The 18770-nt window shown below is 39.2% G+C and overlaps 1 protein-coding gene across 4 annotated transcripts in view; it reads left to right on the forward strand.

The window, feature by feature from the left end:
• CYL1 (alpha-N-acetylglucosaminidase family / NAGLU family) overlaps positions 1-18770 on the forward strand; it is a 468268-nt gene that overhangs the window by 421266 nt on the left and 28232 nt on the right. For 3 of the 4 annotated variants that reach the window (XM_089425375.1, XM_089425370.1, XM_089425372.1), the window contains one exon: positions 9109-9344. In XM_089425375.1, coding sequence (XP_089281501.1) covers positions 9109-9344 — 236 coding nt within the window. Of the gene's footprint in view, positions 1-9108; positions 9349-18770 lie in introns of those variants that run through there. The other variant, XM_089425378.1, reaches the window with a different exon arrangement.

Consider the following 18770-nt stretch of genomic DNA (forward strand, 5'->3'; position numbering starts at 1 on the left):
AAAATTTCCCCAAGAATTTAGAAGCCTCTTATCCCCTTCATTTCGCTTCATTTCGACAAAATTCCTTGTTTCACACATCGGGACAAGTTTCACTCAAAAGATGTTTCAGAGCAATCAAAGATGAATTTTGAAAAACTGAGAGAGGTTTTTGTTCACAACATGCCAAGGAAGAAAAACCTCCTTCACTTTTTACACAGGTATAATGGTTTTAGAGAAATGTCAAAAATATCGTTGCCTCAGGAGAATTGAAGGCACCTCTGAAGTGACCTTGGGAAAATCAAGTTTTCTCCTAGCTTGGTTGGCCAAATGACTTGCTTGATGAGTCAAATGATAACTAGACACAAAGAGCTTTCCAATGAGCTATCATGAACTCAATTTGGAGTTGAGGAAGGCATTCAAAAGTTGACTGCAATAGCACTCTGCCTTGAGGCAGCCTCATTTGGCACATTTTGACCAGTCTTGGGAGATTTGATTTTTAACAAGGCAAATGAACTCCAAATTGAAAAATTCCACTTGGGTTAGAAAGTAGACTCAGAGGCCTTTCCAACGAGCTATCCTGCGCCCAATTTGGACACCGGGAAGGCCTCCAAAAAGCATCTGAAAGTCGCGCTACGCGTAGGGCTCAGGCGCGCTACGCATCAGGGTTTTGGCTCAACGCGTAGCGCGCCGCGCGCTACCCTTAAGTTGGGGAGGTCCATTTCACAAAAACTCAGCATTTTTGGATTTGTCATGACAAATTACACTTTCTCAGCCACTGCCAAGACATTTCATCAAGTTTTGGGCCCCCAAAAGGTCAAAAAACATGCAAAAAATGACCTCACTGCCCCTTTTTGGACACACAGGAAGCAGTCTTGGGAGATTTGATTTTTGGAGGGCAAATGGCCACCAAATTGAGAAATTCCACTTGGGTTGGAGAGTAGACACTCAGACCTTTCCAACAAGCCCACTTGTGCCTCATTTGGATGCCAGGAAGTGCCCCAAAAGTGGGCTCAAAGGCGCGCTACGCGTTGAGAAATGGCGCACTACGCATCAGGACATTTTCTCAATTTTTCACCTTCAGCTTAGGAAAACGCAGCATTTGACCAGTTTTGACTTTTTGGTGGGATTTTTCATCCTCCTTGATGTAATTGATGTAATTTTATGTTGACATGACACTTATTTACCTATTCTAGAAGATTCATTCATAAAATGGCAAAAAATTAATGAATGAATTGGTTTCCTAGCTTATAGAGGCAAGTTGTTTTGATTGCCTAGATTGTAGTGCTCAGTTTAGAATTGGTTGAAACAGCTCCTAGGATGATGAGCTCGACCCCTAGAGGCAAGGGAATGTGTTAGCTTGCCTATATTATGTATTTTCTTAGTCATTTTCATGGTTGGATTCTTGAGGGATAAGCTTAGACTGTATTACTCTTTGTATCTCTGCAATTTTGGCAAAGGAAGGACCAGGGTTTTGCAGCACTATTTGGGATTCCTGTGGTGATTTGTGTTGATGGTGTGTTTCTCTCATGTACTTGTAAGTTTGTTATGTGTATCATTTTCCTACTCTTCTCTTCTGCAAATTAAGTAAATGAAGTGTTAAGGTAGAATTCATGGTTTCTATGCTCTGCCTTTAGGTCTGCTTAATATCTATGTTTTCATCTATTTAAGGAGAACTCTCGATGGTTTCTTGCTCTCCTTAGCTCCTCACCGGTCATATCTATCCATTCCCTTATTTCAAAGGCATCAAGACAATCTCCTACCTTGCCCCAAAAAGACCTCTGCAAAAACTGTGTCTCATCCCCGCACCCAAAATTGTTGTGCTCAGTTTTCCAACAAAACCCTAAAAATTTAAAATCAAACTTTCCCTATCAGTTTACTAGCCTAAAATCATTGTTCTTTATTGGTCATCTCAGCCCTTTGAAGACCTTTTGCCGAGATAGACCCGGAGAGAGCCCTCTCCTGTCCCCGTAGGGCTAGCTACGAGGCTAAGTGGTTTGATGTTGCCTTGGATTTTGTCTTTTTCAGCCTGAGGCCAAATTCAAGCGCTAACACTGAGGAGAAGTTTGTGACTCTCTCATCATACTCTCGTGATCTTCGATAGGCCCTCTCCTCCTCGAACTTCACATCCCTCCTAATCACCACTCTCCGTTTAGAAGGAATGAAGATCCGATAGGCCTTCGAAGTCTCGTTGTAACCCATAAAGATACCCTTCTCTGCCATGGGTTCCAGCTTTGTCCTCTGCTCCTTGGGGATATAAGAATATGTGAGACATCCAAAGATACGAAGATGTCCCACATGAGGCTTCTCTCCAGTGAAAGCCTCCTTCGGAGTCATATTCCCCAATACTCTGTGAGGACTCCTGTTTTGAAGATAAACAACAGTATTGCAGGCCTCAACCCACAAAAACAAAGGCAACCCCTGATCATGAATCATCACTCTAGCAGCCCCAACAATAGCTATGTTCTTCCTTTCAGACACCCCATTCTGCTGGGGGTTGTAAGGAACCATGAACTGTCTCCTAATGCCCCCTATGCACAAAAGTCAGAAAACCCACCATCGGTGTACTCACCACCATTGTTTGACCTCAAAACCTGAATATTCCTACCTATCTACTTCTCCACAAGAGCTTTGAACTCTTTAAAGCAATTGAAGACCTCGCCCTTGGTCTTCAAGCAATATATCCAAGTCCTCCTAGAGCAGTGATCAATGAATATAACATAATACTCATAACCACCTAAAGACACATGAGACATATGACCACTAACATCAATATGAATCAACTCTAGTATACGTGTAGATCGTTGTCGCTCGCTGGGAATGGTAACTTGGTGTACTTGCCCAAAGCACACCCTCGGTAGACCTCATAATGCTCAACACTAAAATCTGGAACTCTAATAGTGATGACCCTCAGTAGTCTCAAAGCTCCATGATGCATATGCGCCATCCTCCGGTGACATAACTCGCACAAGTCTCCGCTGCTAGTGGTACTAGTGTGAGTGCTTCCAGATGTGCTACTCACCAATGCTCCTGCCGACTAAAAACTGAACCTGTATAGTTTCCTAGAGCGGACTCCAATCACTTTGGCCGAAGTGGTGGAAGCTCCTCTGGGATGCATCAATACCTGCCCTCCTGAGAAAGTGACATCAAACCCTTCTCTTCCATAGTAGACAATGAAATCAAGTTCTTCTTCATCCTCAGAACATACAAAACATCCATGACCTTCGAAGGAGGCAAAGACTCCCTCTCAAAGGTCACAGTCCCCACACCACTAGCTCTCAGAGTGCGGTCATCTCCTAGTACAATCTCAATATCAAGTGTGCTCTCTACAAGCTCTGAAAAGAACTCCTGTGCACTTGTCATATGGCGGAAAGCCCCATTGTCTATGTACCACACATCGGATGATGTACTCCTACTAGATGTAGAAGCAATAAATGCAAAGTCCTTGTCAAACTGTGAAGCAAACTACTCCACCTCTGCTGAAGTTGCAGTACCCTTCTTCCCCCTGTTCTTCCTCTCAAGACACGTAGCATCATAGTGTCCCATCTTTTGACATGCCCAACATTTGACTTTGGACATATCCGTATCTCTCTTCTTCTTCTTCCCCTTTCCCTTAGCCCCATCTGATGAGGACCTTTTCTTGGCCTTCCCTTTGTTCTTCCCACTGGCTATCAAGGCTACATCCTCCTCATCTGCTATTTTCACCCCACCACTACCAGTATTCCATATCTCATGCTACACACAATCATCCCAAAATCTGTCCCAATTGGAAGATTCTCCCTAGAGGTAACAACATCTCCAAAGACCTCCCAAGACTTAGGAAGTCCCGCTACAGCTATCCTGACTAACTCTGTGGGTGCAACTGCCTCACCAATAGCAGTCAAATCATCACGTACATGTTTGACCCTGCCAAGATAATGAACTATACTTTCAACCTTTGTCATTATGATGTTCTTCAATTGTTCTTTGAGTACCATCTTCCTTCTCTCGTTGGTACTCTGATAGAGAGTGGTTAGAGTTGTCCACATTTGATATGCATATGTGTTTCCTCTCACCTGAGGAATCGCATGATCCTTCAGACTGTCAATCAATCCTTTTTGCCTTTGCATTATTTTTTGTGAATTCAACAAGTTCATCTGCAGCAATAAGAGGTATAACCACTTGCCGCACTATGTCCCAAACTGCTACCTCCTCAAACAATGTTTGAATTCTATTATTCCAAACAACAAAGTTGGATATCCTATCTAGTCTGTCCTCTATCCTTAAGAACATGGTCATGACTGCTGTCCAAAATTTACAAAACCAAGAAAATGGAGAAATGAACTTTCCAGCACACCTTGCTGTCCCAAAAGTTCAGTCTGTGTGAAATTTCACCTTGCTATCCCAGAATATTTGCTGTCCAAAAGTTCAGTTTGTTGTCCAAACCACTGTTTGATGTCCCAAACTACTGTCTGTTGTTCAAACTACAATTTTTAGCCTATAGCTTCGATACCAACTCAATGCCTTGATTTCCGTGCCCAACTTTGCCCATGTTGACCACTGGAGTGGCACCTGATGATTATATGAAGACTCCATGCCCAAGGATGATCCAGAGGACACTTGTACCATCAGATATCATCAGTCAAAAGATTTTTTTAACTCTACTTCTATCTTCTCATCATCTTTCTTGTACCCATGCGAGGAATTGTAATAAGTGATACTAGTAATGATGAATTTTTTGAGTTTGTAACAGGCCTACGATGTTGGGACTCGATCAGCAAACGAGTACACCTTGGAGTGTTTTTTTTATCTGGTTAATTATCCATTTTTTTCAGAGGCAGATAATTTTATAGGTTTTTTCACTCACTTTTTACCCCAAAGTGAAGGTGACGTTCGAATATTGAGCACCTAACACATCTTAGTGTCTAGATTCGATGTATATTACCATACTAGATCACACAAAAAAATTTATGGAATTTGGTTAGGTCTAGGTTTTTAATTTTTTAGATTTACCGCACCGGAAATTGCTAATAAAATTGCATTTGTAATGTAAGAAGTGATGTCTAAAGAAGTTGTATGGGGTATGAGTAATGAAATTTGCACCTCTCACCCTCAACTTTCTACTATGACACACTTTGATGGGTTAAAAATGTGTTTTGGAACTTCAAAACCCACATTTTCTAAATTTAGTGGAAATTGTGGCATTTAATTAAGCCAGAAACTAAATAAATGGAGAAAAATAAATATCCACACATGGTAAATGTTGTGGAAATGAGGTGGAAAATTATGGGGGAGTTAAAGTGAAGTCCCAAAGTGATGTGGACTCCTAAAATCAAGGAAATGACATGTGCTTAAATAAAAATCGAATTTGTGGCATTAAAGGAAAAAATTGCTTACTTGAAAATTCAAATTTGTGAAGTTAATGCACATTTGTGAGGATTTGGGAGAATATTTGGTGGAGATTTTTGTGGGAAATTGTCCCCATATGGGTTACCACCCATATACACTTGTCCTTCTATCATAAAATTCGAATTTGGCACATAAGGGAAGAAGAAAATGATATCCACTTGCCAGAATTCGATTTTTACACTTGGCATTGGAACTCCATTCAACAAATTCAAATTTCTCTTTGGGATTGTCACCTCATGCCACTTGTTTAATCACTTCTACATTGGGATTGGCTCCAATGCCATTTGTTATTAGTATTCTTCATTGGGATTTGCTCCCAATTCTCTATATAATAGAGCCATGGGCTCTCACATTGTATCATGTAATACGAGCTATTGTGCTTGAGGAGATTCTGCGGGATTGTATTCACTACTTGCAATATAATACAACAGTCTTTGAAGTAAAGCGTGATGGTATTCTTCTCCTTACATGTGTGGTGAATTCTTGACTTCTTGTTATGCTTCTATTTATTTCCTCATGTCATTATTTCTTTCATGTTTGTTTCAAGTTATGTTAGTATGCAACTATCTCATATTGGCATAAGAATTAATTATTTGTTTTAGGAAAAAGAAATCTTCTAGTGAATAATTGATGTATCTCTAGGAATTCATTCCACTGCACTTATTTAATTTCATGTCGATTTAATGATTTGTGGTGAAGTTTTGTAGATGAATCATTATTTGGTCAAACTTTTCAAGCGTGAGGGGAAGTTCTCAGAGGAATCAACCCATTCTTGAAAAATATTCAAGGAGAACCCACGTGTTTTGAATTCCAAAGTCTCATCTATATCTTAATTGTGTCTTGCAGGGATTCTTTCAAGTTTCTTAAAGTTTTTATTTCTTGCATCAAAATATCAAACTTGGAAAAATTTATTTTTTACATATTGTACTTTATTTATCAATATCTGGCTATTTCAGAGAGCTAAGTCATGGCTAGTCAAAGAGGAGAGCTTGCTCATACTCTTTGGTTTAGCCTCTTGTAGATTATTTTTGTAACATACTTTGTTATCATCTTGGTCTAACATTTGAGTTAATTTCGTATCCTTTTGAGCAAGATAGTTTCCATGTTTTGATTTGTGGACTTTTTCATCTTGAAAGCAATTTATAATATTTTGTGCTAACAATTTAGTGTTTCACTTTTCAGGGTTATTTTGGCTTTTCGTTTGAAAGCATTTCACTTCATTTTAAGCAAAATACAATTTCATTTCTTAAAGGAACAAATACTTGGAAGACACTGGTTGTTTATGTATTTCATGCCTATCTTATAATGGTTATTGCTCATATCAGTTTTTTGCTTATAAATCTTAAAAAGTAATCTATTTTCACTATAAAACTCTCCTAGAAACTCACATCTTTTAACTTAAATTTTCATTACGGACTAGCCCCCTTAGCTAACTTAGGAGATAGCTCAAACAGAGAGAGCCGGGATTAGTGTGACAACACCTTCTCTGTGATCCTTGCCACCACCCACGCCTTGTGGTGTTGAAGGCTTTTTTCACTGACTTGTAGGTAAGTGTAGGCGGCAGGATCAACAGCCCAGAAATCACTCATTCAGCTTGCTACAACAAATTTCTCCTTTAGAACTTTTCTCCAGCGCTTAGCCTCCTTTCTCCAATCTGCTCATGAAGAATGAATGTAGTCTCTTTTCTTTTCCCCCTTTTGTTTCCCTAAATGACTTTTGGGCAACCCTGAGATATAGTGGCTTAGATTCATTTAAATCAAGGGATGAGAATAAATGTATATTTAATTTTCGCTTTCTATTTTTTAACTCACCCATTAAATAAAGTACCCACATTGTACTTTATGTTTAAATTCACTTTTCAGTGTATAATTTAACATTGACTTTACCACTTATATAGTCACTTTCACTTTATAAAGTCACACTTAGGAAATGAATTATTATGGACACTTTTCCCTAGGTAGATACTAACCCATGGGAAACCACTTACGGGAAGGAGCACAAAAAGAACACTACACTGTCATCAAAGAAGAATACTCTAGAGAAAACTCTGAAGCACAAGAAATCGGGCAAGAAAGAAACAACTCTCAAGACAAGCAGGGAGAAAGCCCTGCCCAACAAATCAACAACACCAATCTCGCCAAAAAAGACGAGGAGCTAGATAATTAAAAATTAAGAAAATTATAGCTCCGATAGACCAATTTGGTCTCAGTGGACGTTAACCACCATCATCATCACATTCAGTGGACGTTAACCACCATCATCATCACATTAAAAATCAACAGGGCATCCATATGATAGTTACATATGCATGACTCGAATGTATTGTAATATTATACATACCGGCTAATATTGGAAAATATCTAAACTTAAGTTAATAAATCGATTATCGAATTAAATTTCTAACTCACCATAACATAATATATATATCGAATGGGTCCTTTGATATATACCACCCATATATATATAACAAAAAAGAAAATTAATAAAATATAGATTTAATTTAATTGATTTACAATAAATAAAATAATGTGATTAGATATTAAAATAAAATGATTTATTAAATCTATAAATAAAACAATTTAAATTAATTAAAAATTAACATATTCATAAAAATGTTATAAAAGTAATTAAGGTATCAAAGTGAATTGTATAAATTTTATTATATAAAATATAATCAAACGACATATAAAGTCGCACTGTCAACAGCGGACAGACAAACAGAAAAGTATAATAGATACTGTAGGTGGCAAGTAATGATGGCAAGTAAAGAGAAGGGTTGAGAAGATTGTATGTATAGGCAGTGGAGGGATAGAGACGACAATTGAGTATATAAGGGAGTCGAGGAAACCATAATAAGAGAGGATTTTCTAGAGTTGCTTTCGGGGAGTCGAGAAGGAAATTACAGCAGAGGGCCACCACAGAGAGAGTGAGGATCACTGAACCTTGATGGCTAAAGTGTTGCAATTCTGGAGTATTCTAGAGTTGGGTACTGACGTTGTGCCCAATTTGGCAGCGAGGTTTTGGTCTTTTGATAATGGGAATGGATTTGGAGCAACGGTAGACAGGGATTGACTTCAAAAGCGGAAGCCATGTATGTACTGTAATTAGATTTGACAAATTCTGCTTTAAAACATCAATCTCTGAATTCTGGGATTCGATATTGTCAATTTCTGAAATTAGGGTTTCATAAATTGGTATCAGAGGATTAATAGTATTAAATTTGTCAATTTCTGAATTCCGGTTCCACATTTTGCAGCAACAGGTCTCTTGGAAGTAAGGTGTCGAGTTTACCTATGTTACAATTTTCCAAAAGGAAACCCACATTGGTGTTCCATAGTCTATTGCTGGTCAGGTTTTTAAAGTTAAAATTTTCTTCTTTCCGATATTTAAAGGAGAGAAGATTTCTGCAAAATTTACCTGTGAAATATATGATGGATTCTGGATGATGTGGACTTGTCATTACCAGAGTGTTTAGATTTATACATTTGACAATTTTTATATATGCTATGTTTTGATTGCTTAGGGCATCTTTCATGTCAAAGTGTGGCTTTTTCAAGAGCTTTTATCTTGTTTCCAAGACAGAAAAGAATGGGAATTTATACCATTGTCCTATAACAGGCAATGATAGTCAATGGGATCGTGCTATTGACAACTGATCTGCTCTTTATCATTTGAAATAAATGTCCAATTTTCTTTTGTGAATATTTCTCTGAAGATATTCATTTGGTTTTATGTGTGAAACAGGACCATAACAAGGATTTCATAGTCGAATTCCCAGATGTTGATCCATCCTTAAATTCAGAATCCAAAGCTATTAAACAAAATGTCAAGGCAGCAGAAGCAAAGATGTCTGCATTACGGGAAATATATTCTAATTTGAGCCAACAACCACATTTATGGTATTCACCTTCCAAGGTAGTGAAGGCATTGCGTCTTTTTCTTGAAAGTGGTGATGTGCTCACTCATAGCTTCACATACAGGTAAACTTCTGATGCCAATAGAAATATTCTGAAAAAAACAGCACCTTCTATTTATTCCATCATGCTTTTGTGAGTAGTTTATACTTCCCTTTTTATTCTTCTATTACTAGTTGTGGAAGAAAATAGAGTAAACTCGAATGTATGACCTTAATACAGAATTTTGATCCCTTTGGATGTTGCTGGGTGGTATTTTACAGTACACTGACCATACATGACCCACCCTTAGATGACACCAAGGTCTTCCTATCCGTCCTAGCAAAAGCTCATGGTTTGTTGTAGTCTCTTCTTTTAGGTCCCTTGCCTTGGTCTAGATGAGTTATTGTAGCTTCAAATCTGATTTCTAGTGCCATGGTAGGTTCCCCCTTTCACTTTTGTCATCCTTGGTCACATCTTTGGCTATGGTGGGTGTTTTGGTTGACCGATTTTGGTCCTTCTTCAGCTTCATGCATTAATTGGGGTCTTTGTTAGCTGCGGAGCCTCCCTTAGGTCCCCAAATAGTCGTCATTCCTTGTGTCACTTAGTCAAACTTAAGTAGTTTTGTTGCATGTTTCAAACTGCTACTTGATTCAACCAGCCCATGCTTATTTTCTGCAGTTCATTGGTATGGTTTTGGGAGGGGGAAGGGGTTTCTAAGAAATCCCTATAGTATGACCAAACTATTTGCAATATGGGGCATCATGAATCCATTGTTAGATTCTCCTACGAACACCGTTCACCATAATAGTAAGTGCAACATTAGAAAGGACACTTGAGCATCCTTTGCTGTAATTAGATCTCCCTTATCCTCCAAAAAGGTGTAAAATTATATTTTCTAAGACATCAAAATATGTGGAATCATTAGCTCTCTTGTGATCTCACCTTCCACCTTCCACATGCTTGGGCTTGCTTGAATTGGTTGTCTCCTTCAACCCCCCACCATTGTGAAGGCTACGACATAGTTATCTTCTCGTCGTTTGGATTTAGAGTTCCTTTGTTGCTTTGGTTGGCTTGTTTGAGGCATTTGGCCTAGTCCCTTCTTCACATCTAGTCTTCCAACTTCATCTCTCAAAGGAAGCTTCAACACAAGTCTGTGGGTTAGGTAATCTTCTCAACTGAGAGCACCATGAATCATCTATGAGTGCATTTGATTGTTTAACTTTGGCTATGAGTGCATGTTGATGCTTTTGTTTCATTATGTCATGGGAGATAGCTTGGTAGGTTTGTCTTTTGCAAGAGGAGAGTGCTTCATAGGCGTGTAGGGTCAGGGGGAGAGCAGTTCATAGGTGTGTAGTGTAGGACCTAAAACCTCTCTCATTTCCTGCTATTTTTGTTCCCTCTATGACCCTTGTAGCTTCCTTTATTCAGTATATTAGATTAGGGTTTGCATAGATCTACACCTAGTTCAGGGCTTTTGACCTAGAAAAGGAATACAGTCTAGGTCCCTTCCCAATTTACTTGATCACCAAATCAAGAGAGGTAATCAATCTAATGCTTGAGGCCTGCTGGTTTCTTTGGGTTGAAGAGAGGATAATTAAGTTTGCATATTCTATCCTTCCAGCTCCTTCTTTCATGCAAATAATAAATAGCCCACCCAAGAGGAAAGAGTTTAGTTTATATTAAGTTATTAACCCTAGATAGTTGTTCTCTACTCCTTCGTTATTTCGCTGGTTTTGTTTGTTGTTGCTAATTAACCTTAATCTACTCTCACATAAAGCCTAACCTACAACCATAGCTCATAAGGAACATTAATATCCTAATTATCTTAGTTTCCTCACTCATCCATCCTTGTTCTCCCAGCTTCTCCTGAAAACCAAGTGGTAACTCCACTTCCATTACAGGCAATCAAGCTTGGCTTTCCCTCTTCGTGGTTACATAGTACTGCAATCTAACAACTGTGTCTATAGACAGGACCCTCAATTTTCTATCTAGAGTTTAGATGAAAAATGTTGTAACATCACACAACTATTCCTATAACACTTACTAAGAGATTCATACAAAAAAATTATATTTCTAGAAAGCTTGAAATTTAGATTCCATAGATATACAAATTATGCTAAACGTTTCTGCCAATTTATAACAACAATAACAAAAATACCTAAATAGCCTAAAATTGATACTAGACAGAGTGGAAACAAAATACTATTTAATGAATAAACTAGGAAATAGATTGCAACCAATTTTAATGGCTGAAATGACATAAAACAACAATAAAAACCCTAGATGTTAGCCCTAATTAATGGCTGAAAAATGTAGAAATTTTGTAGGCACAATTTGGTTTCAGGGTTCAGTGAAATCACATCAGTTTAATGCCCAACCCACATGATTTATGTTGTTGTCATAAACATTGTAATGTCCCTTTTTTTTGATATTGGGAAAGGAGAGTATCTTAGTAGCATGGGTACAAATTAAAATTAACTATGGGCTATGGGAGAATGAATTAATTAAAAGTGACTAAAGAAAAAAAAATATTATAAGTCACTTTAATAAAAGAAGGAAAAGACCCGTGGTATTCGGATGACCCTTGGTATTCACCCATGGTATTTCAATAGTCCATCACTATTAAAGGAGATGAGAGCTCACTCCTTAGGTATGTATTGGGATTATTGTTTGTTGTGGATTGAGTTGAGCTCTTAGAGCTTTGCCTGAGTGAGAACAACCATTATGTAGAGGATTAGTTTTGGTGGTAACTGTTCTACCTTGTTACCCACCAAAAGTGGGTGATCCCATAGGAGAAACTTTTCTCCTATATCTCTCTTCAGTTGGTAGCCAGTGGCCACTAGCCCTTGACAACCACCAGTGTAGCCAATACATTGTGCCATTTGATCTTCGCTTCCTGCATTAGTGATATGTCCCCTCGCCCATTTGTCAAGAGAATATGTTAGAAGGTGGGAAATCCAACCCAAAAGGTATGTTTTTCATTATGCAATCGGGTGCTTATGCTTGTTTTTCCTTGGGCATCTTGGGCATGGATTATTGGGTGACTTGGAAGAAGGAAGGGCTTTGACCATGGTTTTGTTCCCTCACCTTAAATGGAGGCTTAATCTTCAATCCTAGTCCTGTGGGAACTCCCCTATTGACCGATGGTTTCAGAAAGGGAACTACTTGGGAAACCCTGATTTTGGTTGCATGGTGTCATTTTTCTGATCTATTTTTTTCACTCCCCTCCACATATTACAAGCCTTATTGCATCATTTTCCTTCTCTAGGTCCACATGACCACTTGGTTCACAAGGCACTAGCACACCCCCTCTCCTTGCCCACATGTTTGGGGCGAGCATGGAAATGTTGCCCCGAAGGTTGATGCAGCTAAAAGAAAGTTAAAAGCATATCATGGCCACAAGAAAGAAACAAAAGAAAAAAATATTATAGAATGCAAAAGATGGTTGGGACATTAATATAGCACGTGGGCAAAATCTTAGCATGAACTTTGCCCCTTATTATGGCCATCAACTTGGTTCCTGTCACTGCTCAAACTAGCAGGGGTCCTAAAGGGGCAACTGCTAGGACAAGGGCAACAATGGAGACTTAGCCCACTGTCGCCTCATCCAAGGCTCCCTACTCTTTACAGACTTTCACCACTGGGAGGAGACCCGGTATGAGGACCCATTTACAAAGAATATTTCAATGCAATGGGTAAGAAGTGATTCCAATCACCATTTCCAAGGAGAAACTCAAAATTAGGGCTTGCTTTCTTTATAAGCAAGGTGTAGGGATTTTCTAGGAAAAGTTCCATTCTAGAAGAGATTGAAGGATAAAGCTTACTTGCTTTCTAAGCAAGGTACAATGTCTTTTAGGGAAAGGGAATCATTTGGGTCACTCCACATCCACGCATTGATTTATCTTTCATTAGTGACTCTGTAAATAGTTGGGAGTCTTAGTTGAGGTGATAGTGGGCTAAGTCTCCATTTGTTGCCCTTGGCCTAGCATTTTCCCTTTAGGGATCCCCTTTAGGTCCCCTATTAGTTTGAGCAGCAACAGTTCTTAGGGCCCCATGAGTGCCCATACATCATTAAGGAACCCATGCACATCCCAACCCCCAATGGGCTATGAATTGCCCCACGTTAAGGGGGTAATAATTGCTTACATCATACACAACATGCTCCCATTTCCTAGAACCCCAAGCAGTAATACAAAGAGAAATCAAGAAAGGACAAAAGGAAAATATAAAAGGGTAGAAAAACAAAGGGTTGGGGTAACTCATGTATCCACGATTTCTCCCTCCTACATCTATATATCCATATGTAAACATCCTATGAAAATTCCTTGAATTGCAGAAACTAGATATTATTCTCCTAACTTCAATAGTTTCTTTGTCTTCTATAATTATTATTATGACAAATAGCGAATAATTCACATTGCAATTCTTCACCAATAAAAATATGTTGCGGAAATAAAAATATGGAATTGAGAAATAGATGCACACACAATAAAAATGACACCGTTGTTTTTGGACAATTGTCCCCAGAAAAATACTGAAGGGAAAACCAATGCAGCAGATGAGGGTTTTATTATTATGCAGCAAAAATAGAGAATTACAACTGGATGCCCAACTAGAAATCCTCCAGCAATTTATCTCAACTGGAAATAGACTGGAGATCTAAGATCTCCTCTACAAATCAACTCGACCTCCTCCGGCCTGCTTGCACTCTTCTTAGTACTCGCACTCATTGCCTGAAATGTGCACTGTTGGTTTAGGGAAGTTTGTACAACCTGGAAACTGCCTTGAGGTGAGCTGTCTTGCCTCTTTCTGCCTTTGGAAACCACTCGCTTTGCCTTCCAGACCAATGTTGCACGAAGCGCCCCCCCCCCCCCACGGTTCCAAGCCCCGAAGCGCGTCCTGTACGGAAGCGCCTAGGAAGCTTGGCCGGAAGCGCGCTTCCGAAATTCGGAAGCACTGCTTTCGAATTTTTTGCTGCTTCTTGGAAATTCGGAAGCGTGGTATGGAAGCGCCACTTCCAAATCCGCGCTTCGTACGGCACTTCGGGCGTCGGAAGTGTGGCGCTTCGGATGAGGAAGCATACGCTTTTGGAAAAGCGTTTAGAAAATCGTTTTTTTTTTTTTTTTTTTTTTTTTTAAATTTTAGGTGAGTTTGCTTGTTGGGGGTGGGTCCACCTTAGGTTAGGGTGACGAATGAAGGCAAAAAAAAATATAAATATAGCAGATGCTCCTTCATGGTAATGTTAAATTCTTAAAGTAAAAGTGATATTCTCCTTTATTTTTCATTTTCATCCTTTTACTTAAATTTTTAACATTACCATGAAATGACTCGGGATGTTTGAGAGTGGTTCCAGCCTCATTGGACTTCATATCAAGAAAATAGAATTTCATATCCTATTCAAAATTCAACAGACTTAACAGTTTTCAGGAATTCAGGATCAATGGGATTGTGGCATTTCATTAGATTATATCAAGTATGAAGGTATGCGATTAGCATTTAATCAAGAGCACCAAGCCCTATCTGTACCCTAGTGTTGGTGGTGTTAATTGTTGAACTCCTTTGTCACGCGGCACGCCCTTAGCAAAAAATTACCTTTCAATCAAGTCAAAATCATCGATCAAGCATGTTAAGCTTTTTCTACCATATTTTAAGTCTTGAATTAGGTAGTTTGATCAAAATTGGCAATGTTGACTAATATCCCTAGACAATCGAGGTAGAGGCAAAGGCTAGACAAGAGGAGAAGAATCTAGATTCTAGATGGTTGATACATCTAAATGGTTGATGTTCGAATAATTAATCATTAATGTACAATGGATGTTATATCTATCTTGATTTATGCAAAAATATGCATGTTTTCATGTCTTCTACAATTAATTTGCTATTTGGGATGTTTGTTTTGAGTATAAATGCAAAAAAATATAAAAATATATATATAGCAGACGCTTCCACAGACGCTTCGCTTCCTAGATTTTTGGAAAATGACGCTTCCGCGTCCCCGCTTCCAAAAAAAGCTTCTGCTTCGCCCCCGCTTCGTGCAACATTGTTCCAAACGCTGATACATCCGCTTGCAATTAAAACAAACTGACCTCGACAACTCGCACTAGCAATCTAACTCTGGAACACTAGAAGATTTCCTGAGAATTTCTATGAAAATTGGCGTTGTTGCAAACCCTGCTACTATCTCTCCCTTGGTTCGAACTGCACTGTTGAATACAATGAACCGTTGAATTCGAACTTCCTTGCTCGCTCAACATGTCTTCTTCAATCCCTTCGACCTACTCTTATAATCTCTTGTTGGAGCATCAACAACAAAGATCTAATCATGATCGATGACTCAGATCATCTTAGACTCCGTCAAGTCACTTTTTTGGAAGTCTCTAGAGCAAAATTGATTTCCTCAATTAATACCCATTAATTAATCGATTTTCCTAAGTTAGACTTAGGAACTTTTTAATTATTGATCAATTAATTTAATTGAGAGGTTTCTGAGTGTTTTCCTTCGAAGCCTTTTTTGGGTTCTAGAGATCTCGTGTTCCTTAGCCTCTTTGACAACCTTAGAGACTATAAGACCTGTTTGATGCTAACATATCCATCAAAAAATAACACTCCCTCTTAGCGAGGAAGGTGTTCTCCACTATACACTATCCATTCAGCTCATCTTCTCCCTGATGAAAAACCTGCAGTTGGAATCATGTTGTTGATTTCTGACATCTGTTATACCTTCTTTCTTCACATCTCAAGTTGATCTGACCACCTGCCACTGGAAATCACTATGAAGAGAAGTACTCTGGTGATATATTGTCCACCATGCTACAACGCATACTCTAATCCATCTACATACTCTGATCTATCTACTACCGACTTTATTTGAGTCAATCTCTGATGTCACATTGCTGGTATCCTGTGTTGCTGCTACCACTGCAATTGTGTGTACTAGCCACCTCATATCCTAAAGATCAAGCTTCCATAGGGTTTCTCCCACTGAAGTTAGACTCCCTCTGAGTCTCGAACTCTCACTAATCTATTGTGTCACTGGAACCTTCTTTGCATTTGTCTCATGAGTCTTTGGCTGCAACTAGCTCTGTGTTAGTTTTTGTAGCATCAGATGGTGCTCCAGTCTCAAGACTTTGTGGAGAGCCTAAAACACAAGAGTTCTCCAAAACCTAGAAATCGTTTATGGAAATTCCACCTAGAGATGGCTCAATTAAATTAATTGATCGATAATTAAACATGCCTAACCCTAACTTAGGGAAGTCGATTAATTAATAACAATTAATTGAGAAAGGTGAGAATTCTCTAGAAACTGACATAGATTGACTTGGAGATGATCTCAGCAATCAATTAAGTTTTAATCTTGGTTGTTGGAGTCTCAACTAGAGATTATAAGGAAAGGTCAATGGGTAGACGGAGAAACACACTTGGAGAGCGAGTTTCCTTGGGTAGTTCGATTTTCCAGAGAGTAGCATTCTGCTGGAAGTGTTCAACCCAGAGAGGGAACGTAGAGATAGAGGGGAGACAGTGAGTTCAAAGGAAAATTTTCCAATTCCAGAGAGGCAAGAGAGGAGGCCGAAGTATTTCCACTGGAAGTAGCGTAGGGCCTACGTAGTTGCTTCAGTGGGCAGTTTGATTTTGGTGGAGAGGAGATCGTTTTAGTTTCCAGAGGCCGGGAGGATTTTCCAAGAGGGAGGAGAGACACTTTCCCAGTCAGTATTAGGCAGGACGGCTTGATTTCCATCAATTTCGGGCCGAGCGTGTGAGGGTTTGTGCAAAGGTGATGTAGGGCCTGCGCATAGGGTTTGGATGACTTACTTTTCAAAGGTCAATTAGAGCCAGGATTGCTTGGAGGCGAGGGTAAATTCCCTCAGGTGATTTTGCCAGTATTTCTCTCGGATTGGATAACCAATTGGGCATCCAAAATTATTGTACTCGGAATTCATTATTGCATAATAAAACCCTCAACTGCTGCACTGGTTTTCCCACATTGGTTTTTTCCATGGACAATTGTTCAAAAATAATTGTGTCAATTTTTATGTGTGCACTAACATTTGTCAATTCCTATTTTTTCTTCCACAATATTTTATTTGGTGAATAAATTGCAGTGTGAATAATTCGTTATTTTATCGTAAACAAAATAAACTGCATAATTAAATTTTTCAGTTGGAAGAATTATTTCCAGTTGTTGCATTTCAAGGAATTTTGACATGGTATCGGAGCATATTTAACGGACAGGAGGCTTAGAGGCAGAGAGAAATTTTTCTCTATTTAGAGGGAGCAGCAAGTTGAAATTTTCTTGGACTGTGCAATGCCTAGCTAGGCGGTGCAAATTGCTGGACAGGGGTTCGATTTTCCAGTTGCAGGTGGTAGGACAATTCGATTTGTTCGGGTATAGGGATTCAAGTAGGCAGAGGGAGCAACAACTCAGTGATTTTGTAGAGCAGATTGCTTGTCCAGGCATAGAAGGTTTTTGCAGCAGTAATGTTAGAGAAGAATCAACGTTGGGTGGAAGAGAAAGTGCACACACGGAGGGAGATTTCTCTTAGAGGGTTTCTAGCTTCAAAAATCCAAATTTCCAATTGCAAAAGGACATAGAAATAGGCATATTTTCTCACTCCAAAAAGGAGTGCGAATAGCAGTGCTAGCAACCAAGTAGGAGAAAGAGGGAGCTCTCCATCCCAGTTCAAGCTTTTGCAGAAATGGCCATAGTCGAGCTTAGAGATCAGGACAAATTTGACGGTGCCTCCAGCTATATCATCTAGAAGGCCATAATGTCCTTTCTCCTAAATGAGCAAGATCTGAAAACATATGTAGACAACATTGTGGCAAGACCTACTGACCAGCAGTTGTTAGTGACTTTCAAGAAAGAGATGGCCAAAGTGAAGCGGATGATCCTGGATGGATTTTGGGACCATATAGTCTCACACATACCTGACAAGAATACAACCAAAGAGATGTGAGATGCTCTTGCTAGGTTATATCAGAATCCTCCCGAGTAGCGGAAGATGTTTCTAAAAGAGAAGTTGTGGAATACTAGGATGCAAAAAGGTGAAGGCATAGATCCCTTTCTCACCAGAATTTAGGGATATCCGGGATCGGCTTGCAACGATAGGAGAAGCGCCTCAAACTATAGAGCTTGTGCGTTTGGCCTTGAACAATGTCTCCAAGGAATGGGAAATCTTCGTCCAAGGCATTTTGGGACGAGATACATTACCAGGGTGGGACAGGATGTGGTCAGACCTGCAACAGGAAGAGATGAGACAATCTCTAGTAAATAGCTCCATCAGCTGCAGCAACAACAAGAGATCGAAAGGGGTGGAGGAAGACAATGTGGCTTGTTACCGCTCAATGTAGCAGGGTCCCATTGCACACATTTTGTCACAAGTCCAAGGAAGCAGTTGTGCAAAAATTTTCAAAGTTCAGAATCATTAGTCAGTCAGTTGTCACGTCATTATAAACCCAATTTCTACAAGTTGTAATGTAAATGATGCTGATACGATCGTTTACTTATGTAAC

This window comes from Pinus tabuliformis, chromosome 6 (assembly GCF_031772625.1).
Source record: "Pinus tabuliformis cultivar Carrire ecotype Pingquan chromosome 6, CPIR1, whole genome shotgun sequence".
Classification (NCBI taxonomy): Eukaryota; Viridiplantae; Streptophyta; class Pinopsida; order Pinales; family Pinaceae; genus Pinus; species Pinus tabuliformis.